Source organism: Doryrhamphus excisus, chromosome 20, assembly GCF_030265055.1.
Source record: "Doryrhamphus excisus isolate RoL2022-K1 chromosome 20, RoL_Dexc_1.0, whole genome shotgun sequence".
Taxonomy (NCBI): Eukaryota; Metazoa; Chordata; class Actinopteri; order Syngnathiformes; family Syngnathidae; genus Doryrhamphus; species Doryrhamphus excisus.
Window position 1 is genome coordinate 12,337,661 of NC_080485.1, and position 25,721 is coordinate 12,363,381.

Below are 25,721 nucleotides of genomic sequence, written 5' to 3' on the forward strand. Positions count from 1 at the left end.
ATCTAGCTTATGTAAAAAAAAATTGCTTGTCCATTTTTAATGTTAACTTTAGTCTTATGTGATTTTAGTTTCTTAAGCAAAACGCACTGTTTTATTTACAAATTACCTAAACAACCTATTGCAGGGATGTCCAAAGTGTGGCCCGGGGGCCGTGTTTTTCATTGGCCTGCTTTCACAAAAGTTTTTTTTTTTTTTTAACAAAAGGCAACAGCAAAAATTAAAAAAAAACAGCAGAAATTTGACAAGAATAATGTCCCAATATGAGGAAAAAGTTGCAAGTGAGAATAATGTAATAATAACATAATATATAATAATAATAATAATAAAGATTTTAATATTATGAGAAACAAAACAAATAAAGTTATGGAAAATAAGGTTGCAGAAAAAGCTATAATGCTATGAGAAAAACATCAATATAATATAGGAATAAAGTCAATGCAACAAGAAAATTCACCGAAAAGAAGGTGAAATGTTTTTTTAATTTGAAGATATATTAATATTAATATATTAATTAATATTAATTTGAAAATATTAAGAAAAAAAATGCTATACTCCAACGAGAAAAAAAGACGCAATTTCCTGGAACCGGTAATATTATGAACAAAACAAGTTGAAATATTAAAAACAAAAAAGTTATTTTTGAAAAGTTCGATTATAGAAAATACGACTATTTTTGGGAAAATTATTTTTGGACATAAAGAGCAAATATTTTAAGACTAAGGTCGTAAAGATTATGTAAGAAGACAGTTGAAAAAAATCAAAACAAAAACAGGTGGACGTGAACGAGCCCGGAACCCTAACCTGTGACGCTGCCTGCCCCTTGGCCGCCTCCGCTCGCTCCTTCCTGGCCGCCTGCTTGGAATGACCGGACCCTTTGACTTTCTTGGCCCCGACTCCTTTCACCTTGGCCCCCGGCGCCTTCTCCTGGCCGCTTTCCTGCTTCTTGGGTTTGGTGAGTGGAGGGAGGGGCTTGTCCTGCTCACCTTTGAGGTGCCTCTCGTAGGGTAGGAGGAGCCTGAAAAGAAGAAAGCAAGCTGTGTTGTTATGTCACGCAAAACCGCTCAAACACAATGCCGACTGTGCGTTTATAGTTTATCTTGCGATTTGCGATGACAGGCATGTCTCGTCCTCGGGTGTCCAAAACGTGAGGACGATTATCGCTGAATGGGAAAACTTAATTTTGCTTGGTGGAAGCAAAATTTGAGCTGCAGCTTTGCCAGAGGCACAAACAGGCCGCTTGTTGTAATACCTGGCAAGCAATAACTAATCCTATTGTAATTACACAACGTGAGGGGAAATCCAGGCGCTGATGAATGCCAGAGAATGTCTGTGTGTGTGTGTGTGTGTGTGTGTGCCTGCTGAGACACATCACACTAGCTATTATTTTAACCTTGACAGGAGAATAAATGTTCCACTTTTCCTTGCACATGATTATTTTGTAGCCATGTGTTGTACTGCTGAGGGATTGCAACAAAAAAAAAAAAAATCTAATTGTTCACGGTGTATAAAAATGGATTTATTCTGCCAATATGATTCATCACGGGGCAGTTTTAACACGCAGCCCAGCTGACAGGATCCAATGCAGATCCTCACATGGAATTAAATCCATGTGAAGCCACCAGGAACATTCCTGAGGAAAAAAAAAAACTAACAAAAAAAAAAAATCTGCCTCTGTTATTTGTCATCGGAAAATTCCCAGGGTTCATTTTCTGTACGTGAAGTCAAAACTAATAGCATCTGGCTAATGTAACAACAACCATGTGACAGGACACTTTTATGGCCATGAAGGAGAGCCTGGAGACAACATAACTAACTTTAAAAAAAAAAAAAAACACTCCTTTATGTTGTTGTTTTTCTTGGAATAGTATCTCCTCTTGGAATTACACTTACTGTATTTACAGGTACTTTCTGCCCTCTTTTGTAGTATGAATCTAAAATACTAAAAAAAAAACACATCAATCGGTCTTGCAAAAGGAAAATACCAGACATGGAAGTCCCCGTGGTTTCCATTGTGACATCGGTTGACTTCCAACTTGTTCAAAATAAGTCAAATAAAGCAACTGTCGCTGTCAGTCACATTTTAACATAACTGTCAGAAAACAAGGTAACCGCAGTCCAATAAAACTAAAATAAAGTAACATATATACTGTATATGTAACAGGGTATACTGTAGTATTACTTGTACAGCATGCTAGCATGTCTGCTTGCATGTCATGTCTGACTTTGCAATGCAACCCATAGGGGGCGCCAAAAGTGACATTAACCCACTTTCATTTAACTAATTAATACATTAATTTTTATTATTATATAATAATTATTATATAATAATAATTATTATTATTATATATATTATATAATACATTAATTTGTTATTATTATTTTATTATTGTTATTATTTACACTTTTTTAGACTTTTGTCATTTTCTATCATTTTCACGCTATTATTCAAGTTATTAAAAATAAATTGAAATTATTTATTGTGTCATTTTTATTTTTAGTACTTTTATTTATTTGTATTTTTACTTTTATTTTATATTTTTAAAAATATAATTTTATTACTTTTCAAACTTTTCTTTTTTCTATTATGTTTACACCATTATTGAAGTCATTTAAAAATATATTTTATTGTCATTTATTTAGTCATTTTTTGTTTTATTGCTTTCACGTTCAAAGTCATTTTTATTTTCAATATAAGTCGATTATTTTTTACACAATTATTTATTCATTCAATTATTTTTTATTGAACCTTTTGTTAATATTTATTGTCATTTATTTTGTCATGTTTAGTTTTATTTTCACTTTTTATTAAGTTATTTTTATTACTTTTCAGACTTTTCCTTGTCATTTTAAATGATTTATACACAATTCATTTACATTTTTTTTCTTCATATTTATTTATGTATTTAAATCAAGCAGTTTAGTGATAAATAGGAAATGAGAAATGAGAAAGACAGGTTTGAAAAACGGGGATTAAATGAGTGAGTGTGTATGATATTATTTAATATTTAATATTCCCATGTCGCTGTGGTTATTGACACACATTCCCAACTCAAAAAAAAAGCTATCCAATTTTATTTTCTAATAAGAACAATCGGAAAGGACACAAGAGGAGGAAAGAGACGTGTTTTTTGGTGTTTTTTTTGTTTTTTTGGCGGTAACAACAAGAGAGACAGTTGCAGTATTCCTTTTTACGGAACACGGTGCTAAAAACAACAAAACAATGAATCAAGAGTTGTTTCGGCTTCTCTTCAAAAGAAAAAAAAAAGCCTGGAAGAGTTCAAGAGGCTCTGGGATTTGTGTGTGTGTGTGAGTGTGTGTGTGAGTGAGTGTGTTATTTTCTCAGTGAACAAAAGTGCTGGCAGGGAAAGCGGTGAAACTACATTTCTTACAGCTGGTCTGGCAGCAGGCCCCAGGCCAAGAAAGGAAATGTACTATTAAATAGAACTTATTGAGAAAGAGGCAAAGACGCAGTGAAGGCATAATGACATGTTAATGAAGAGAAAAGTCATTCCTATGGTGGAAGAAGAAGAAGAAGAAGAAGAAAAAAAAAACAATCATTTTTGAAATAGCAGCAGCGTTTTGAGGAACGGCGAGCAAATGATAGGCGAGCGGTTACATGATAGCTTGAGCTGCAAACAAGGGCTGCATTATTCAACTCGTGTGATGAGGACATATGGATGCGTCCAGCAGTGTGGGAATCAAGCTGGCCGCTTTAGCCTGCATGGTCTACTTTATGGAATGTCAATATAGAGTGGTGGGAAGGGGAAGAGAAAGAGGTGCAGAGGGGGGGGCAAAGTGTTGCAGATTATGGATGAGCTCAGGAAAATGACTGCCTACTTGTATAAATACTTCCAAATGGGAAAGGCTAACATATGCTATTCTGGTCAGGAAAGCCCAAAATTGACTCTCAGGAAGTTCCCAACATTGTCAGAATGATTGTCCTCAATCAAGTGAAGAGGGATTTTTTTTTTTATATATTCCACTTTAGAAACAACGTCAAGAGCGGCAAACTTAGCCTTCAAAAAAACGTTCTCATACGGTCTCAACCTGGGACCCACGTTACGCCGCGACCCACTTTCATTCAAATTATTTTTCTTTTTACATTTTTGAAACTTTTCTTTCAGTCACTTTTATTGGTTTTAAATGTATGTAATTTATTTTTAAAATCTTTTAAATATTTTTTTTTTAAGTATTTTTCTTTCAGTCACTTTTATTGGTTTTAAATGTATGTAATTTATTTTTAAAATCTTTTAAATATTTTTTTTTTAAAGTATTTTTCTTGCAGTCACTTTTATGGGTTTTAAATGTGTGCAATTTATTTTTAAAATCTTTTAAATAATTTTTTTAAATGTATTTTTCTTGCAGTTACTTTTATGGGTTTTAAATGTATGCAATTTATTTTTAAATCCTTTTTATTATTTTTGATTTATTTTTCTTTCAGTCACTTTTATTGGTTTTAAGTGTATGTATTTTAGTTTTGTAATCTTTTATATTATTATTTTTAAAATGTATTTTTCTTGCAGTCACTTTTATTGGTTTTAAATGTATGTAATTTTTAAAAATCTTTCATATTTTGTTTTTTTAATGTTTATTTTTCTTTCGGCCACTTTTATGGGTTTTAAATGTATGCAATTTATTTTTTTAAATATTTTCTATAATGTTTTTAAACATTTGTTTTTCTTGAAGTCACTTTTGTGGGTTTTAAATGAATGCAATTATTTTTAAATCATTTTAATTATTTTTTTAATTTATTTTCTTGTTTTGTCACTTTGTCACTTTATTGTCACTTTTATTGGTTTTAAATGTATGTAATTTATCTTTAAAATCTTTTATATTATTATTTTTTACATTTATTTTTATTGCAGTGACTTTTATTGGTTTTAAATATATGTAATGTATTTTTTAAATCTGTTTTTATAATTTATTTTCTTTCAGTCACTTTTATTGGTTTTAAATTTATGTAATTTATTTTTTAAATATTTTATATTATTTATTTATTTTTCTTGCAGTCTCTTTTATCGGTTTTAAATGTCAGCAATTTATTTTGTTTGAATCCTTTTTTAATATTTTTGTAATTTACTAGCGGCTCCGCCTCCACCCACTGAGACATATTGTACTCTTCATATTGTACAACATCGCCTGTATTACTATTGTTTTGTTGTATAATTTCAAGCAAAAGTTTGGAGACACCGACTCATGTTAGCGAATTGGAACGTGTCCCTAAACTTTTGTCTGTAATGCCCATGTACTCCAATATGATCTGAAGTTGAAATAGTTGGTTGTAAGTGGAACACTTGATCTTGCTAATGCAGTGTAATAGCCAGCAGGCACCATATGGGGGTGCATGCTGCATGTGAAGCAGCTGTGTCACTGAGGGGAGGGGTGTGGGGGGGGGGGGGGGGGGGGGATTTCATTAAGGCAGGACCAGCAACAATTTTATGAGGTCAATAAACACTTAACTTCCTCTCAAGCCAATTTATCAGCTGCCTCTTGTTTGAGCAGCCGCTTTTTTTTTCTTTTCCCTGTGTCGATAACAAGCAACTAAATGTGGAGGGGGGGGGGGGGATTGGGGGGGGGGTTAATGTGGAGTAAATATAGAACTATCAGGCGCTCGCTAATGTGGAAAAAAAAAAAGAAGAGATGCTATTATGCATGTTTGTCTTATCGTAATGCATCAGGAATCTATAGCATTTCATTTACTAAGTCCGAGCTCGTTCCTGCTGTGGACATGATGAAGCGAGCACACCCCTGCAACCCCGCCCCCATCGTTCACCCCCCCCCCCCATGACACACACGGCGAAAAAGACAACTTGGCAAAAACAAGGTGACTTTACCAGTAATGTGCTGCTCTCGTTTGGGAGTTTTTGTCTTACAGGAAACAAGCGGCGAATTGGCATCCAAGAAGTGGGCCGCAGTCATCGAATATGTGTGTGTGTTGGGAGTGGGGGGGTATGGGGGGGCATTCCATTCCAACAATCTCCCTCCCATCTGTGCTGAAATTAATTTGAGCCGGTGTAGTGTGTTAAGATCACAGGAGTTAAGCATTTAAAGGGGCGAGCGGACGCCCGGAAAGATGACTTATTTTATTTTTACCCGCCCGCCAGGAGGAGAGTATTAAATAAAAAAAAGGCAATGACCAAGCAGAGAAACAATAACCGGCAAAAGAGAAAGAGCGAGACAAGATGTCAAGGGGGTTTGGAGGGGGGGAAACAGACCCCCCCTTCCCCGCCAGACCACCTCCTTCCACTGTGGATTCATGCCTCAAAGCCCCTTTTCTGCCTGCTAGCCAAACCACTCGAGGTGACCCGCATTCATGCAGTTAAAAGAGGAGGGCAGGCCAAGAATGTAGAGAAAACTTAAGTCCTTTATCAAGTCTGAAAAAATACCAGACCTAAATTGACCTCGACAGTTCCAGCCTCCGCCTCCTCTGCTCTCATTAGCTGATGCATTAAAAAAAAAAAAAGAATAAAAAGCGACTAAAAAACTGTCAGACACGCAGCATATGTTCTTTCTCTGTGACAGAATGTCATTAATTTCATTTGCTACGCCAAAGCGTTTATTCATCTCGGCGGGGCCGCGGCACGTTTGCGACACAGTCGATGGCTCGTCACGCGTCGCCAAACTTTGAGCTCTCCTTGCTGCCAGGAGAGGACACCTTGGACCCTCTGATTGAATTCCGCACGTGAATGAAGGAAGTCAGCCAATGTTGCCTTTCGGGAGCTCGCGGCGGAAAACAAGATCTAATCATGGCCTGACTAAGCATCAAGATCTTAAAAATAGCTGACGGCGAGGCTGGATATGATTATACAAAACATTTGGTTCTTATTCAGATAGAAACACGATGGGGAAAATACATATTTGAGCATTAAAGCAGCAATAAGACCCCCACGCTCTCCCTGCTGTTACAAAATGTAACTCTCTCTAACTGGGCATTATTTATTATTATTTATTTCCTACCTTTGTAAACCCTTTACTTATAACAGTTCAACGTTAGTAATAATGAGGAGTGCATGAGAAAGTGAAAAAAACTATTCATTGACATATGGGCTGCGTGCTGACCGCTCATCATACTTAATAAAATATAATATATGTAAATATTTATTATATATAAATTATATTTATTATAATATAATTATAATTTAATAAATTTAATAAATTATATTTATTATAATATATAATTATAATTTATATATAATTATATAATAATTATATATAACTGTATAATTACTATTTTTTATTATTATATAATATAATATAATTATTATTATATATAATATATTTATTAATATTTATAATATATAATAAAACAAATATGGCAACTGCCGGCTCGTGGAGTTAAATATAAGATATATACTCAGGAGGTTGCCTACAGCCACAGCCAGCAGCTATTGGATATTCGGCGGTTATGAAGAGATCCGTTTATAGGCACATTTACAGTATATACAGCAGAACCTCGGTTAGCATCATTAATCCCTTCCAGAAGGTCCGATTCAAACCAAAACAAACTCTAACTGGATCAATTATTCCCATAAGACATAATGCAAATCCAATGAATCTGTCGCAGACACATAAAACATGTTTTCATACTTCAATTCATGCATTCTATGGTTAGCATACAATATGTACACTGCACCAGTCCAACTATGTTCTTGTTCATGTATTTTTAACTCAAAACATCCTTCCTTGTTAGCATCCTGGTAGCTAGCTATACAAAACAGACGTTTTGGGGGTCCCCCATCTGTGATGTCATCAGCGGTTGACTCACTAAACACATTTTATTTTGTAGGTAGAGCATAGAAAATTGTTTCCGATTTTGTAAATAAAGTTTTTAACATTATTAGAGCCCTGCGTACTTGAAATAGGACCAGTATAGTCACCTTTACACGACTCCGTTATTCTTTGTTTAGGCTACCGGATCACGGCAGGGACATAAGAGACGGCTGTCGCTAACATAGCAACATACTGAGAGTGTAAAAGTAGTACAAAGTAAAAAGCCCAAAACCACTTCCACACAGAATGGGAGTGTAAATGTCCCTCAAAATAGGCCATAGTCAACCACGACATTTGTTTTTATCTTTATACCGATCTAACACAACTCAAGAGGTGTCCAGCCCGGTCCCCCAATATCACAGACTGCTGTTAGGGGGATGACTTGGCGTCACCATGGCAACAGCAGCAGCACCACCACTGGCCTTCCTGTGAGCCAGTGCAGCATCCACACTGGGTGAAATATAAGGTCAAGTTATTACGTACTGTTGCTTTAAATGATGAGAGCTTCTTCCCATTCAACGATGGCTGATACAACCAAGAAAAAAACTTAGTGTTTTCTATTTCCTCTCATACCCGCTGCTGAGGTGGTGAAAAAGCAGAATAAATTGAAAGGCGTGTTTGAGAATTAGCCCGAGTATAGCCGACTACACACACACACACACACACACACACACACACACACACACACACACACACATTATGTGATGTATCTGCAGTACGGCAAGGACAAAGCAAAGAGATGCTGACAAGTGCAAGATAGCGCTGAATAACATCTGCGCCTCTCTTGCAAAACACGCACTGTACTCCATTAGAATTCCCAGCGTGAGCTCAAGGCTTCCGACAATTATGAGCAACAAATATAGCTTTGGATGCAGAGAGAAAGCGGCGAGAGAAGGAGCTTTGTGACATCGATAGCGCCAGTACTGAATAAAGGCTGAATCAATAAAACATCTAGTCGCCTGAAAATTGGAACAGTGAACCTTGAAAGAAATCGACGGCGACGCCGCACGCTTTTATATATCCTCTCATCTGGCGTCGCCTTCCAGCTCCACAGTTTTTTTTAAATAGCAAATTATTCCAAATTGCTTATCGTGTTGCCATGGATACGGCAACATCCCCCCCGCCTTAAAAGAAACAGCGCGACGACAAGAGGAAAAGAGGTAGCATGGAATAAAAGTGATGTTTGTGTAACAAGAGATCACGCTGGGAAAAGCGGGCGAGATTAAAAATGTAGGAGTCGTTAAAAGGCGCTGACCTGTATAATGAAAGAAAGAGTGCGGCGAACGGCCCGGGTGGGGAGGGAGAGTGAAAATGGCACAGCACAGAAGAAGAAGAGAGAGAGAAAAAAAGAAAAAAAAAGGCTAGTCTATTTCAAGGTTATTGATGCCATCTTTTTCATGACCTCATTTTTAATTCGGAGCGCCGCAGCCCTGACAGCTCATCTCGGGGAAACGTTTTAAATAAATATCATTAAAGCTTCCCTCTGCTAGTCGCAGCAGCAGCAGCAACAACAACGGCAGCAGACCTTGGCTTGGGCATTATTGATTTTTTTTTCTTTTCTAATGAGCGCCATTGTGCATGTAAAAAAAAAAACAAAACAAAGAACAGTACAATTAGCCAAGGTTATCTGCTCTTCTGTTATGCTAGCTCCATTAGACTCGCTGATTGCTGCCTCCTTCAGGACAGCCGAAACCACAGCGGAACCCGCTTAGGTCCACTTTTTCTACCATATACTACAAAAATCATTTTTTAAACCAACCCTTGGAGATATGCTGACTTTTTTTATATATATATTTACTGTATCTCAGTATGAACATTTTCTCTTTGCAATACACTTTTTTAGCTGTTTACATTTTTTACTCATTCATTTTCTATCCTCACAAGGGTCGCAGGGGGTGCTGGAGCCTATACCAGCTGTCTACGGGTGAGAGGCAGGGACTGGTGGCCAGCCAATCACAGGGCACATATAGACAAACAACCATTCACACTCACATTCATACCTTTATTCATACCACAATTTGGAGTTGCTAATTAACCTAGCATGTTTTTGGAACATGGGAGGAAACCGGAGTACCCGGAGAAAACCCACGCACGCATGGGGAGAACATGGCTGAGGGTGGAATCGAACTCGGGTATCCTAGCAGTGTGGCCTGCGCGCTAAACACTCGACCACTGTGCAGCCCTTTTCCTCATAATATTATGACTTCATTCATTTGTTCATTCATTCACTCATTTTCTACTGCTGGAGCCTATCCCTGCTGTCTTCGGGCGAGAGGCGGGGTACACCCTGGACTGGTGGCCAGCCAATCACAGGGCATATATAGACAAACAACCATTCACACTCACATTCATACCTATGGACAATTTGGAGTCGCCAATTAACCTAGCATGTTTTTGGAATGTGGGAGGAAACCGGAGTACCCGGAGAAAACCCACGCAAGCACGGGGTAAACATGCAAACCGAGGGTGGAATTGAACTCGGGTCTCCTAGCTGTGTGGCCTGCGCGCTAACCACTCAACCACCATGCAGCCCTATATTATTAATGTTATTACGCCGCGTATCCTCGCGCCATCACGGTTTTTATAAATGTCATTATTCCAAAACATAATTCATAAATAAATGATGCTGTATCGTGGTTGAGTACAGCCTATTACTCGTGAAAACATCCCTAAGGGGGTCCATGCTCGGAAAAATCAGTCAGTCTACGTGGACGTGTTGTAGTATCGTAAACATCCTAACCAGCCAGTTGAAGGAGTGACGGCGTGGAAAGGATTGCGTCGTATCGTCGTCCATCTTTCATAATAACATCTCAGAGGAAAGCAGGTGATGTTGTAATATGTATAATCCAACAAAAGACCCACTATCATCCACTGTGGTATCGTGGTGTCGTTGTGACGCGTTTGTGTCTCTGCTGGGACAACGGCAGGCAGATATACAAGCGGCGCTCCGGTTTGCGTATTTCCTTCTCCCGCGGAATTATATTTCTGTAGCGCATTGACTAATGATTAAAGGTGGAAACAAAGACGCCTCCGGGGAGCAAACGCACACTTCAGCGAGCTCGCAAACAGCCTCATTCATCATGCGCCCACAATGGCCGTGTTTGCTGAGCTAATACAAGCCGGCTAATTGCCCTCCGAGCGGCCCGAACCACCGCGCTCAGCTAAAATGACCCGATGGAAGTCGGACTCATCCCCGTGTTCCCGGGCCGCGGCGTGTACGCGTGCGAGCGTAGATGTTATTGCTTTGTATCGATTCAGCGTTATTTTCTGTCAGCTGCGAGGCGCTTGCAACCTCAGCGGCCCTCGTCCTGTCTCCCGTGACCCCATAAACGCTCACATATATACGCCTCGCGGTACGGTATGGAACGCCATCTTTTGGCAAGCGTGGGGGGGGGGGGGGGGGGGGGGGGGGCACCCAGCTTGGTCCATGCAACTCATTTCCACAAGGATCAATTTGCAAGCTTTCCTGTATTTACGTTACGGTATTCCTTACCACTTCATTTTTCAGTTTTGTGGTTGAATACGGCCAATTATTAGTCAAAAAGTCATATTTTGCTTATTTATTTTTTGCTTAAATTCAGCGTTTTCAAGTATAAAAATAGCCAAATTAAATAAAATGCAAATACAAGGCATTCGGAAGACGCATTCTAACACACTGGGACGTTATGTCGTGTCTACACTGGTCACAAGGATGAAGTATCAGACATGATCGCTGTAAAAATATCCCTAATATGATATAATAATAATAAAATAATAATATAACAATAAAATAATATAATAATAATAAATATAATAATAACAAAACAATAATAATAATAATAATAATAACAATAATAAATACATAATAAAACATAATAATAATAATCCCTAATACAAGCAATAGTGAACTAAAATTGAACTTTGGACCCCTTCTGTCCGCCCCCCTTAGTCTTATATTCTCTTATGTATACTATATTGGGTAATACGATGTTAAAGGTGACTATAGGGGTGTTATTCCATGTGTAGAGGGCTCTAATAATGCTAAAACTATATTTAGAGGGTCATAAACAGGTTTTCTATGCTCTAACTACAAAAATACTCAATTTTAACATAAGGAACCCTTATGTATATAAATGAGGGTCTACTATATTTATTCCAATGCATAGCGCCGCTGTCTGAATGCACATTTGTGCAAACGCTGGGTCCGAAGTCCGTCTTTATTTGTGGAAAATTTCAGGTCCCGTTTTTTTTTTCCTGAAAGGTTTACTGTACGCTTCATAAAGGGAACATAAAAAAATGGTGTTAGCAGTAGAAATAAGGGCAGCCAACTCTATTTTGAGCTTTGAGCATGAAATGGGGGGTCGGGGCTGGATATTTAGGAGTCAAACACACTCGTATTGTGCAGAAATAGAAAGAAGTACACACTGAAAAAGTGCACTCTCACGGGTGACTATTTCTTGGAAATGCTACCCTGTATAATCTCCACAGCCTCGCTCACTTCTCATACGGTGTTGGATAGAACTGTATTACTGACAGGTGTGTGTGTGTGTGTTAGATTAAACTGTTGATGCAACACACACACACACACACACAGAACATGCTCAAGGGGAGAACGACCTACCTCGTGAAAGACCTCTTATCTCTTGTTGGGGAAGTTCGTTTTGCTTTAACCTTGGGAAAGTGTGTATGTGTGTGTGTGTGTGTGTGTGTGTGTGTTTCACACCCTTAGCGCTCCCTCAGGCTCATGCCCATATGCTTGCTTTAATTTAGTAATAGCGTCTCAGTGATTATGATGAGGAGTTGCTGCAGTGTCTTGATGATGTGATGAGATGAAGATTACATTAACTGCTCTTTCCTCTCCATTGTGACGCTCTCAACAGCGCAGGGAGGGGCCGGAGGCTGCATATTGTGTTTGTATTGTGTATGTGTATTGTGTGTGTGTGTGTGTATTGTGTGTGTATGTGCAGCTCGGTGGATAATTCAAAACACTGCAGTTATTTTGAGCTTTTAAATCATTTCTGCTCTCTCCGCGCACGAGTGGAGTTCACAGGCTAATTGGTTCCATAGAGCCGCGAAACCGATCAATTAATCTGGAGAAAATACGCAAATCTGGTCTAATCATGAATTGATTAGGCTCCATGAGGAAAGCATTAGAGGAGTCAGGCAATAGGTACTTCATGATGTCCGCTTGGATGTGGATGATGTTCACCAAGAGTCTTGTGGCGTGAGGACGACTTACAGCTGTGTGTTGTATTCATATGAGATGGCCTCATCAATGTATTCATCATCAAACCTATATATATATATATATATATATATATATATATATATATATATATATATATATATATATATATATATATATATATATATATATATATGGGATAGGCTCCAGCACCCCCGCGACCCTTGTGAGGAAAAAGCGGTAGAAAATGAATGAATGAATATATTCAATATAGGCCATTCATATTTGATCGCCTCGTCCCCTCTGAGTGAGGAATGTTGCCATTTGAATTGAACATGCAAGACTATGATAACTCATTTATTAAATATGTCTGAATATTAACATGCCTGGATTTTAAATATATATTTCTTAATAAAATATTTGAATGCATTAAAATAATTATACCTGATAAAGAAAATGGATGGATGGAAAATGCTATTGCTTATGTACAGAAAAATAATAATAATAATATAAAATAATTGTTTTCAGAAACATAAATGTCAAAAATATTTTTTTTGAATTAAATATGGAAAATGTACAGTATGCCAAAGCACTCAAGTATGTATGAAATAAATAAAATGATTATTGAAATTTGATTCATATATATATATAAATTATTGGAAAATTAATTAATATAAATTAATTTATTAATTAATTTATTAATTTTTTTGTTCATATAAAAATAGTTAGTATGCCAAAGCACTCAAGTATGTATGAAATAAATAAAATGATTATTGAAAATTGATTATATATATATATATATATATATATATATATATATATATATATATATATATATATATATATATATATATATATATATAAATTATTGGAAATTAATTAATATCAATTTATTTATTAATTTATATAAAAGTATTTTTACATTATTTGAATATTTATTTTTGTTTATATAAAAATAGTTAAATTACAAAAACATTGAGATTTATTTTTGCTACATATATTTAATTTAAAAAATGTGTAATTTTGTATTTTTTCATATATTTTTTTCCACATTTTCTTGTTTTTATTTTATTTCTATTTTATTTATTTAATTTATTTTTCCTACATAATAAATAGCGCCCATCCATTGTCTTTGATCTGGTCTTCACGTTCCATGACTCTGCCATGTCACTCACCTGACAGGATCCCATTTTTACAATTTTCTAATGAAATGTAATGAGATCATGTTAAATGACCCACATCGTATTAAAAATTAAAAAAACCTCCTACATTTGTACGTGTGGATTCAAATGCTAACTAATTATCAACTGACCTCTCGTAGTGTCTCCGCGTGCAGGTGGCGGCGCTGGTGCTGCTCGGGTTGCCCCCCAACTCGTCGTACACGTGCTTCCATTGCCTACGGACTGTGATCTGCAGGGGAGAGACGCACCAACAGAAAAAAAAAATTAAAACCCAAAAGGGTCAGCGGGGAAATAAGGAAAAATATACATAAGACATAAGCGTGACATCATCATTGCGAGCGTTTGGGGAGCGACTGAGTCATAACGCTGTGGTCAGATGCTAAAGTCTTTGTCTCGTAATGTTGAACAAAGTCACTTTTTCCTGTTGGAAACTACACCACGCACACATGCACTTTTTACGGACATAAGTATTGAGTCACACCTCTTCGAATTAAAACAAATAATCTCATATATTTGACTTTAATATAATATAATATTTTCTGCCACTGGGTTAGTAAATATAGTATGCAAATGGGGGCCATTTTGGACAATTATATGAACCAGAATGTGTGGGAAGACCGGTTTTTCTGTCCCCATTGCACAAAACCAGGTCTTGGATGACTTGACTGCAAACCTCCACTTCCTAACTTGAGAAAAGCTCAAGGTGAAACATGAGAGCATCATCATAATCATCAGATAGCAGGCTTTTAAAATATGAGCCGCTTCCTGCTGTGGTGACATCAGCAACTAGTCTATGAAGGCACCCTGTGTGTGTGTGTGTGTGTGTGTGTGTGTGTGTGTGTGTGTGTGTGTGTGTATTACATGGGGGGAAAAAAAGCACCAAAATAAAGAAAAAAGTAGTGTAATCAGGCTAATCTCCTGTCGAACAGTACAGAGGCAACATATGTAAACACTTACCAGCTCATATCCTCCCAGCTTCTGAGCAGCTTGAAACATGGTCCAGAGATTGACTGCGGGCACACAAACAAAGCATTGACATAATCAAATATTAGCTACAGCTCCTCTCGTTATGAATGACGATATTATACTATGAATTACGTCTCATTTGATTGAGTTCTGAATAAAGTGCGCGCACGGTGAGTGAGTTAGTAATCCTTAACATTTTAAGGGCCGATACTACAGAAGATCAACTCGGATATACTTTAGAGTAGTCAGTGTGCAGCTTGTGTGAGTGTAGAGCTGTACTATGCACTAAAAATGAGTTAACACAAAGCAGTTATTGTCTCATATTAACTTGTTTTCATGCGCTGGAAAGGGAAAGGAATGTGGAAAGCAATGAAGTAATGAAAGTAATTTTATACTGCTTATTCTCACAAGGGTCGCAGTGGGTGCTGGAGCCTATCCCAGCTGTCTTCTGGTGGCCAGCCAATCACAAGGCACATATAGACAAACAACCATTCACACTCACATTCATACCTATGAAAATTTTCATTCATTCATTTTATACCGCTTTTCCTCGGGGGTGCTGGAGCCTATCCCAGCTGTCTTCGGGCGAGAAGCGGGGTACACCCTGGACTGGTGGCCAGCCAATCACAGGGCACATATAGACAAACAACCATTCACACTCACATTCATACCTATGGACAATTTGGAGTCGCCAATTAACCTAGCATGTTTTTGGAATGTGGGAGGAAATCGGAGTACCCGGAGAAAACCCACAGATGCACGGGGAGAACATGCAAACTCCACACAGAGGGGGGAATTGAACCATGGTCTCCTAGCTGTGAGGTCTGCGCGCTAACCACTCGACCGCCGTGCAGCTTATGGACAATTTGGAGTCGTCAATTAACCTAGCATGTTTTTGGAATGTGGGAGGAAACCGGAGTACCCGGAGAAAACCCGCGCATGCACGGGGAGAACATGCAAACTCCACACAGAGATGGCTGAGGGTGGAATTGAACTCTGTGAAGGACATTTAGTCATGGAAAAAAAAGTGATGAGACCACGTTTATTTCTTTAGTTTCTTGTTCATTTTAATGCCTGCCTACTTTTGTTTGGACAAATATAATGATCATAAAGCTATAAAGCTTGTAATACCTGAAATTTTTTTGGTTATTATGAAGAAAACCATTAAGATTACCAGTGTTTAACTATTTTTTATACTTGCCTGACAGTTAAGAATGCAAAAGTTATTTTTTGTTATTTGATGCCGACGGTCCGTCCAAACAGTTTCGACACAAATCTGAGCTCTATTAGCGTCTTGTATTGGACTTCAGAGGATTTTTTTTTTCTGTATTTACGCTACTTTTTTAGCTAAAGTGAAGTGGAATGAAGTTGGTTTGACTTGCGGCGTCGCCATTTGGACGTCTTTGCTTTCAACCACACCGAGAACTGTGCATGAAAAATGAGACTTCAGTGCGCGTTAGCGCTTTAAAGTTGTCAAATAAAGTCAAATAACGTCTGTCTGGATATAATTGCAGGGTGAGGAAGACAATCTAAAATATCAAGAATACAAGATTTCCCCTTTGAAACGGGGGCCAAGCGGAAAGCAGAAGTCTCAGAAAGCGGGCCTCAAATAGTTGAAGTACAACAGCCGCGGCGGCGCTGATGATGGGTGTCGACTTTATTGGAACACGGCAAAGGAATGTGGAAATGACATATCCCTGCCCCGGCCAAATGGAAAGCAGCCCTTGAAGCGCTTTCACGCCGAGTAAATGAATATGGAGAGCTGCTACACAATCACTGATGTGACCAGATAAAACGATAAAGTGATAAAACGCCGCTTGTCTGTCCTGAAAAGTACAACAATAACCTTCAGCTGCACCCTGCAGGTATGAGTGGAAGCCCTAAGGACGGCGGTGTGCGGCCCGGAGGTCATTTTTTATTGGCACTTATGTTATATAAACATGTGAAAACACAAATAATTCATTTAAAAAGAGCTTTGCCATTTCCTGTGTGACTGATGTTGGTTGTTTCGACCTTATTCCGTGTTTTTTTCGCAATAAAGACACTCATGATCAACCACCACTTCAACATTCTTAATTTTGGGTACACCAAGGGTTTACAAAGTGCGGTCCGGGGGCCATTTGCAACTCCTGGCTGTTTTTTTATTGTATTTAGTAAGTAAGTAAAGTAAGTAAAATGTATTTATATAGTACCTTTCACAGACAGGAGGTCACAAAGTGCTTCACAATCAAAAATAAAAATTTTGAACAGTATAACATTAAAAACAATGCATACACAGTCAAGAGAGCCCAACAATAAAACAACAGTGGATATATCAGCCCAATTAAAAAGCCTTATACAGAATATTAATATATAATATTAAAATATAATTCATAAATATTCAAATAAAAATAATAAAAAAAATATATAATATAATATAATTATATTATATTATTAATAATATAATTATAATTATAAAATTGTTGTAAAAAGTTGTAATTTTATGAGAATAACATCATAAATACTATGAATAAAAATTTATAAATTTTAGTTGTATATTTTTATATTTTTTTATACAAACAAAACAACGACTGAAGTTGTAATTTTGGAAAAATTAGGTTGTAGAAAAAGTTATGAGCATAAAGTCAAAATACGAAGAAAAAATTGCCCTATCCTAAAAAATTTATGAGAATAAACACATAATATTATGAGAAAAAGTAACATCACTTTAGTCTCGGGATGTCTGATAATTATCAGCCTAATATCATCATAAAAATGCGATGTCGGTATAATTTTTTCCCCCAATCATGAAAACCAATATTTAATGCCGTATGTAACACATATATGTTCATTCCACCACAGGAAATATGTCATAGTATCAGTATCGGCTAACATCGGTATCAGAAGTTGAGAGTTGGACAAAATCGGTTTTCATCCAAAAAGGCAATATTAAAAAATATTAAAAATAAATTTAATTTAATTGTATAAAGTAGGCTCCAGCACCAACCGCGACCCTCAGTCAATGTATAAAATGTATCAAATTTCCTGTATGCGGCTCTCATTGGATAACGTTGCCACCCCTGCGTTAGGAGCATCAGACGCGGGGCAATATGCTGCAACTTCTAACTTGGCTCTTTGTATTAAATCCAAATACGCATTGTGTGTCACACAAGCATAACATTTGTGTTTGCTTTCATTGTTTAACATTTTTATTTGGCGGTCTTAGAAACAGTAGAGTAAAGAGAAAAAAAAGGCCTTGCCCGAAGGAGAAATCCATCAAAATTCAATCTGTGCCTACACAAAGCCTTGCATTTGTCAAAATGACATTTTCCTATCTGCGCGTTTGACAGCATTGATTTTTTTTTCTGTTTTTTTTTTTTTTCTTTTTCCCTTTTCTCTTTTTCCTGTCCTCCCCGCATGCGAGTGTTTTCAATGCACGGCTGGAATAACAAAGGCAGCTTGCAAGGTTTCAATGATTGAACTGAGCGCTGCAGCATATTGTGTTTGTCTGACTGCATGATGGACTATTTAAGCAACTTGTTATGCATCAGCTGTAATTACCACACTGGACTCACAGTTGCTGAGTGTGTGCATGGAGGCATGGTGGCAGGACGGGGTGGGGGGGTGGGAGCTGATATAAAGCAAACGTGCACACGTGGCTCTCTTACATGTCTTGTCATTAGCAAATCCTTCTCTACGTTCCCTTGTTTTGTGCAGCAGGCCAATTAAGCCGCAGATAAGGACCGTGAAAAAAATTAAAAAAAAGCAAAAAAAAAAAAAAACGACAATGCAGGCCAGACGAGGAAAAAAAACGGCGGCATGACAATTAAGACGACATGACAGCGAGAGAGAGAGATGAGACAAATTGGAAGCGATGTTCACAATCGCATGCTGATTGGTGATAAAGTGGACAAGTCTGCAGTGTTACTGGTCTCTCTCTCTTTCTCTTTCTCTTTCTCTCTCTCTCTCTTTCTCTCTCTCTCGCTATCTCTCTCTCTCTCTCTCTCGCTCCCTTACCTCCAGAGAGCCAAGTCAATATTAAACAAGTGACAATAAGAGGAAAGGAACAACAAGGACGCCAACTTGTGGCAGCCATTCAGCTGCCAGTTCAACATCGAGGAACGCTATTAAGGAATATCTAGGAAAATCTGCCCCCCCCACACACTTCAGAGCCCCTCCTTTGGCCGTAAAAAGTCAACAGTGATTTTGAAATACCGTATTTTGGATTTTTGCTGCCGGCATTCCAAAGACTTTAGCGCTTGATAGAGCGTGTGTGTCTTTATACTCCGTGTGGCGTCTGCTGCCAAACTGCAGGGGGCAGCGTATGGAAAACAGGCGTCTAAACTGGAGCCCGTAGCGACGCTCTACTTCTTGAAGAAGAGGAATCGTGTTGTTCTTATTTGTTGCTGTGACAGGAAAAGCACGAGGTGGTCCACCCGCTTATCGTAGCTCGTCATTCTTGCCACCACGGGGACTTGTACCTCGGCAGGAGAATGTGCTGACAAAAGGCATGCTGAAGACGGCAAAAAAAAAAAATAAAAACAAACAACTTGACTTAAAACAACTTGTTTTTAGTGTTTCCTTATGCTTAAACTACTTTGTGTGTTCATGGAAATGTCCATATTTCTGCTGGCCTGCCATATTTTTCCACTTGTGTCCGTCCACTTAAGCTAGAAAAATGCAGAGGTGCGCAGAAGGGACATTTTCCACATGAAAGGGGCAACTCGAGGGGGGGCGTGGGTGCGAATATTACGTCATTTGTCCGCACTGAGCCGCGCAGACTAGTGGTATGTCGGTCATGAACGAACGAGTCAAAAGAACTGGTTCTTTTTTGTGAACGGAATGAAGGAGGCCATCGCTCCTAAAATACCCGTTCAGTCTGTTCAGTTTCAAATGCTTTTTTTTTTATTGGCTGGAGAGTCGGTTCACCGTTCCTTTTGCAGGGCGGGACTATCTGTGTACTTGCCTGTCTTATCCTATCGTGGCGCCTCACTCTGTGGGTGGGTGGGGTTAGCTGACTGAAAGACCGAGAGATTGACCGACACTCGTCGGTCGGTCATGAACGAACGGGTCAAAATAACTACTTCTTTTTTTGTGAACGGAACGAATGAGGCCACCGCTCCTAAAATACCCGTTCAGTTTGTTCAGTTGTAAATGCTTTTTTTTTTATTGGCTGGAGAGTCGTTGCTTTTGCAGGGCGGGACTATCTGTGTACTTGCCTGTCTTATCCTATCGTGGCGCCTCACTCTGTGGGTGGGTGGGGTTAGCTGACTGAAAGACCGAGAGATTGACCGACACTCGTCGGTCGGTCATGAACGAACGGGTCAAAATAACTACTTCTTTTTTTGTGAACGGAACGAATGAGGCCACCGCTCCTAAAATACCCGTTCAGTTTGTTCAGTTGTAAATGCTTTTTTTTTTATTGGCTGGAGAGTCGTTGCTTTTGCAGGGCGGGACTATCTGCGTGCTTGCCTGTCTTATCCGATCATGGCGCCTCGCTATGAGGGTGGGTGGGGTTAGCTGACTGAAAGACCGAGACCGAGAGATTGACCGACACTCATCGGTCGTTCATGAATTTCACTTGTTCTTTTGACCCGTTCGTTCATGACTGACACACCACTAGAGGAGATCACTGGCTAACAACCAATTGACCGAAATGACCAAAATGAACGGATCTTTTTACTGAGTCAACCAGAATGATCCGGTTCACTGAAATGAACGTTTTTTCCCACCACTAGCTCAGACCTCACAAATGCGGAAAGCATAAAACAGGCTTCACTGTGGACCAGCCAGGACCTTATGGTTGCGGAAAACAAGGCTTAGAAAAGTATAAAATAAAACTAAAATAAAGGAAAACTACTCTATTTGGAGTCGCCAATTAACGTAGAATATTTTTGGAATGTGGGAGGAAACCGGAGTACCCGGAGAAAACCAACGCATGCACGGGGAGAACATGCAAACTCAACACAGAGGTGGCTGAGGGTGGAATTGAACTCGAGGTGGACTTGAACTCGGGTCTCCTAGCTGTGAGGCCTACGTGATAACCACTTTAACACCGTGCAGCCCATGTGAATACACTTTATTTTGTACAATGCGTTCTTTTAAACCACCAGTGCTAACATATGCTAGCCGCTGATTTTGTTCTTATTATGGTTTAAAAAAATTAATTTGGAGTGAGCTACATACTAATTTACGAATATATCATTCTGTAATTGTTATCACAGCCGGGAATTTTCGGCAACATATAGCAGTTAATAGAATTGTTAATTCAAGTAATTAGGTCCCATTTCTGTTCTATGGTTATCATCACACCGTTTCTCTTTGCCATGACAGTATGACTAGATTTGACTTTATATATGCTTTGACTTTTGAGGCATACTTTAGATACTTTAATTCATCGTTTTGGAACAACATGTGATTATTGAGGATGCTAACAGTGACTGTGACCTTGCGGCGAAAAATCAAGCTAGAGCCAGACATGGAGTATAATAGCGAAGGTCTTGAATGCAGCATGGACACGACCCCGACTCTAATAGAGCCATGGTGACAAATAATATCTTAAACATGGCCGGTCGTCGGGGCTCAACGTGTTATTTGAAAGGTTTAGAGCGGGTGCTGTAAAATACACGTGCTTATTACAGACTTAAGGGGCCGACGGGCCTCAGATCAGCGGCTGTGCTCTGACATGTTTAATGCATACAGCCCCCGGGGGCCGCGTATAAATTCAATATGAAAGCCGGGCAAGGCAGGAGAACAAGTAGACTCGGCGTGTGCGAAAGCAGCAGAAAAAATATAGCATTAGCAAGAGTCTCTTTAAATGTCAAAATCTGCGCACAGGTACGACGAGGTGGAATAAACCATCCGTGTTGGGATTCGGTTGGGGGGAGGGTTGGGCGTTTTGGAGGTAACTCACTGGGATACGGGAAGCAGCCAGCTAACAAGGGTGAATCAGTCGGCCATCTGTTGCTGTGTTAAACGCCATTAAAAGCAACATTATTATCATCATTCGTGATGAGAATCAAACAATTTCACTCCAAATCGGCTGGAAATGTTTCATTCCCGTTTGTAGCTCGTCTTTGTGGTATTAATTATGATTTATTTAATAGTCTTCTTCGCTGCCAATGAAGTATTTTAAACAGCATGATTTTTTACCATTTAATGAGGCCGGCTGCTTGAGAGCCGAAAGCGTACACGCCGACTTTATTCAATTGCGCTACTGTGACCCATTTAACCGCCAGATGACGGCGACCGCGGCTCACCTTCACGCAGCAGTCGACGGTTAACACGTTTAAAGTCAAATACAAAGCGTCGACGCTACATTCCACGTATGTCCCGCGCCCTCTTTTGAATCACATCCTTCTGATCCTTCAATCTTTTTTTTTTTTTTTGGAGGGGGGGGGGGGAGCGAATGCAAATGTGATGAATCCACTCCTGGTGGAATAAAAGCTGACAAAAAAGCAGAGGGGGTCTCTCGTGCCTCCCCGGATCAAATGACGAATTAAAACAAACGCACCTTCAAGACGCCGCGTTGTGACCTTTACGGCATGAATGTGGGCCATCTCTGCCCGACCTACATTGGAGACCCGTTTTAAGTGTTACGTTCTTTAGAGAAGATTCATGAGGAGACAGTTAAGGATTTGAAAGAAAAGAATGAGTGTGAGCCTTATAAGGGGGGGCTGCAGACTTCGAGGAATTAGTAAAGAGAATATTTTTAAACATTAAATATTGAAAATGAACAGGAATAAACGAGACTTAGAATAAACTACAAGTTAGCTAATGCAAGTGCCAATGTTGCATTCTAATCTAATTTGTGACGTTCACTTTCATCCAAAAAAGTGCTCTTTCTAACAATACAGCCCTCAGTACGTCACCATTCAAATATGGTAAATGTGTTATTAAATGATTGCTGTTTTGGAATTGCCGATGGCCTACTTTTAGTAAGTATCAGCCCGATATCAGCCTAAAAAATGTGATTTCAGTTGATATCCGTATCTGATTTTTTTCCCCGATAATGAAAACTGATATTAATAAAATGTTGTACACAACACATTTGTGTTCATTCCACCGCAGGAGCTACTATGACATGTCACACTGAATACATATCGGTGTCGAAAATTGAGACATTGGACATATCGGTTTTCAAGCCAATATCAACATCCGAAATTATTAGTCAGAATATGAAAATATGTTACAATGTTACAATTGATGGGACATCACCTTAGATTACAGTAACTTCACACTGCATGGAATCAGCCATGACATGTCCGACATGAGAAAGTGGAAAAAAAGTTCTCCTCCCATTTCGTGTGGAAGTGGTACATTTTTGGATTCTTATTTTGTTCCTTCTTCCCCACTCCGTTTGCAAAACTTTCTTAAGTTTAAAATAAACAAATTGAACAGGCTAACCAGTTAGCCGTGAGACATGTCCGACATGATGAAGTGGGAAAAAGTTATCCTCCCATTTCGTGTGGAAGTGGTACATTTTTGGATTCTTATTTTGTTCCTTCTTCCCCACTCCGTTTGCAAAACTTTCTTAAGTTTAAAATAAACAAATTGAACAGGCTAACCAGTTAGCCGTGAGACATGTCCGACATGATGAAGTGGGAAAAAGTTATCCTCCCATTTCGTGTGGAAGTGGTACATTTTTGGATTCCTATTTTGTTCCTTCTTCCCCACTCCGTTTGCAAAACTTTCTTAAGTTTAAAATAAACAAATTGAACAGGCTAACGAGTTAGCCATGAGACATGTCCGACATGATAAAGTGGAAAAAAGTTATCCTCCCATTTCGTGTGGAAGTGGTACATTTTTGGATTCTTATTTTGTTCCTTCTTCCCCACTCCGTTTGCAAAACTTTCTTAAGTTTAAAATAAACAAATTGAACAGGCTAACCAGTTAGCCATGAGACATGTCCGACATGATAAAGTGGGAAAAAAAGTTATCCTCCCTTTTCGTGTGGAAGTGGTACATTTTTGGATTCTTATTTTGTTCTTTCTTCCCCACTCCGTTTGCAAAACTTTAAGTTTAAAATAAAAAAAACAAATTGAACAGGCTAACCAGTTAGCACGATAGCTTGCTATGCTAGCGGCAGCAGTGTCTTATGTCCCTGCAGTGTCCCCGTAGCCTGCACATTACAGTAACGCAATGTGTTACAAACTGTGTTTGAATAACGAGTGTGTAAAGGTGACTATAGGGGTGTTATGTCATGTCTACATATGTATTATGTCATCCTCTACATATTCCGTTTATTAATATTTAATCCTACTTGGCGGAAATTCACTTATTGGGGTGGGGTCTGGAACCAATTAACTGCAATACACAAAAAAGTGGATAAAGTACCCAGTAGATTATTGGAGACACAGACTGTATAAAAGACAGGCGTGGACAAACACAGCTCATTAGCATGAACGCTAACGCAAAACGCCATGTTCCCAGTCGGGATTACTAAAAGCACTTTTAAAAAGTCGATGGCTCGATTCCGACAACATACTTCCAATACACTATTGGTGAAAATGGGTTATTATGGGACCTTTTAAGTGTGGGAGTGAAGAATTTCCACAGATGAAAGAGGACTTTCCCAAAGTGCCACTCACTCTGTTTGAAGCCCAGGAAGGGGATCCTCTCGATGGGCGTGTCCCTCTCCTTCATGTACTTGTAGAGCTCCACAAGGAAGGCCTGCTCGTCCTCTCGGCTCTCCTCCGTCGACGATAACGAACACGACGACTCGTCATCCTCCCTGGTCTCCTCCTTCTCTCTCCTCTCCTCCACCTCCTTCCTTCGCTCCTTATCCTCGGGCGGCGTCCTCTTCCCAAGGCCGCTGGCTTTGTGCTTGGCGGTGGAGCTAATCCTGCCGTTGGGTAGCGCTTTACAGCTTGCTTTGACCTGCGAGGCGAGGACATCGGAAATTAAGTCGACTTTTTATTTTTCATGCAAAAGATGTGGGGCAACCCCACCAAAAAAATAATGTACAAGCAGCCCGTCCAAGGGGGGGTTGGGTGGGGTAACCTCCCATTGATTCCCAATGATGCGGCTCCTCTTGTCATCGCAGATTAAGCACAGATTATCTTGACTCCAGTTTCAAGACAGAATTGCTAATATTGATTTAGCTGTCCAAGGTCATTGGGATAACATCTGCGGAAAAAGTCTGTTTGCTTGACTTGGAATATTACGACACGGCTCAGATGTGCACGCAGTAGGATATAGGAAAATGAAAGTAACGAAAAGTAAAGAAAAATAGACGCCTCCCATCAGAAATGATACATTTTTAAAACACATCTATCAATTCTGATACAATTCTATCACCACCCATTAAACTCTTAGACCAGGGGTCTCAAACATGCAGCTCTAGTTTGAGGCCCCCTCCTTGATATGAAGGTTTAATGTTAGTGCGGCCCGCACAAGTTTGATATGGATGCTGTATGGTATCATGTACCCAGAAAAAATTATTACGTTTGATTCATGTTCATGTTAAAGGTTAAATAACTGTTAATAGTTATCCTCCCTATCCGTGTGGAAGTGGTAAGTTTTGGGCTATTTAAGTTTAAAGGAAATAACTTGAAGGCTACCGTTTAGGTCGCTAGCTCTCTAGTTTGCGAGTTAGCATGTGTCTCAAGACCCTGCAATTGCGCAATATGTTGTAAATAAAGAAAGTATAAATGTTTTGT

General features: G+C 38.9%; 1 protein-coding gene across 3 annotated transcripts in view; it reads right to left on the bottom strand.

Annotated features, from left to right (window-relative positions):
- arid5b (AT-rich interaction domain 5B) overlaps positions 1–25,721 on the bottom strand; it is a 119,878-nt gene that overhangs the window by 8,705 nt on the left and 85,452 nt on the right. For all 3 annotated transcript variants that reach the window (XM_058058363.1, XM_058058364.1, XM_058058362.1), the window contains 4 exons: positions 24,651–24,939; positions 15,073–15,125; positions 14,247–14,344; positions 802–1,015 (listed from right to left, as the gene is read on the bottom strand). In XM_058058363.1, coding sequence (XP_057914346.1) covers positions 802–1,015; positions 14,247–14,344; positions 15,073–15,125; positions 24,651–24,939 — 654 coding nt within the window. The remainder of the gene's footprint in view (positions 1–801; positions 1,016–14,246; positions 14,345–15,072; positions 15,126–24,650; positions 24,940–25,721) is intronic.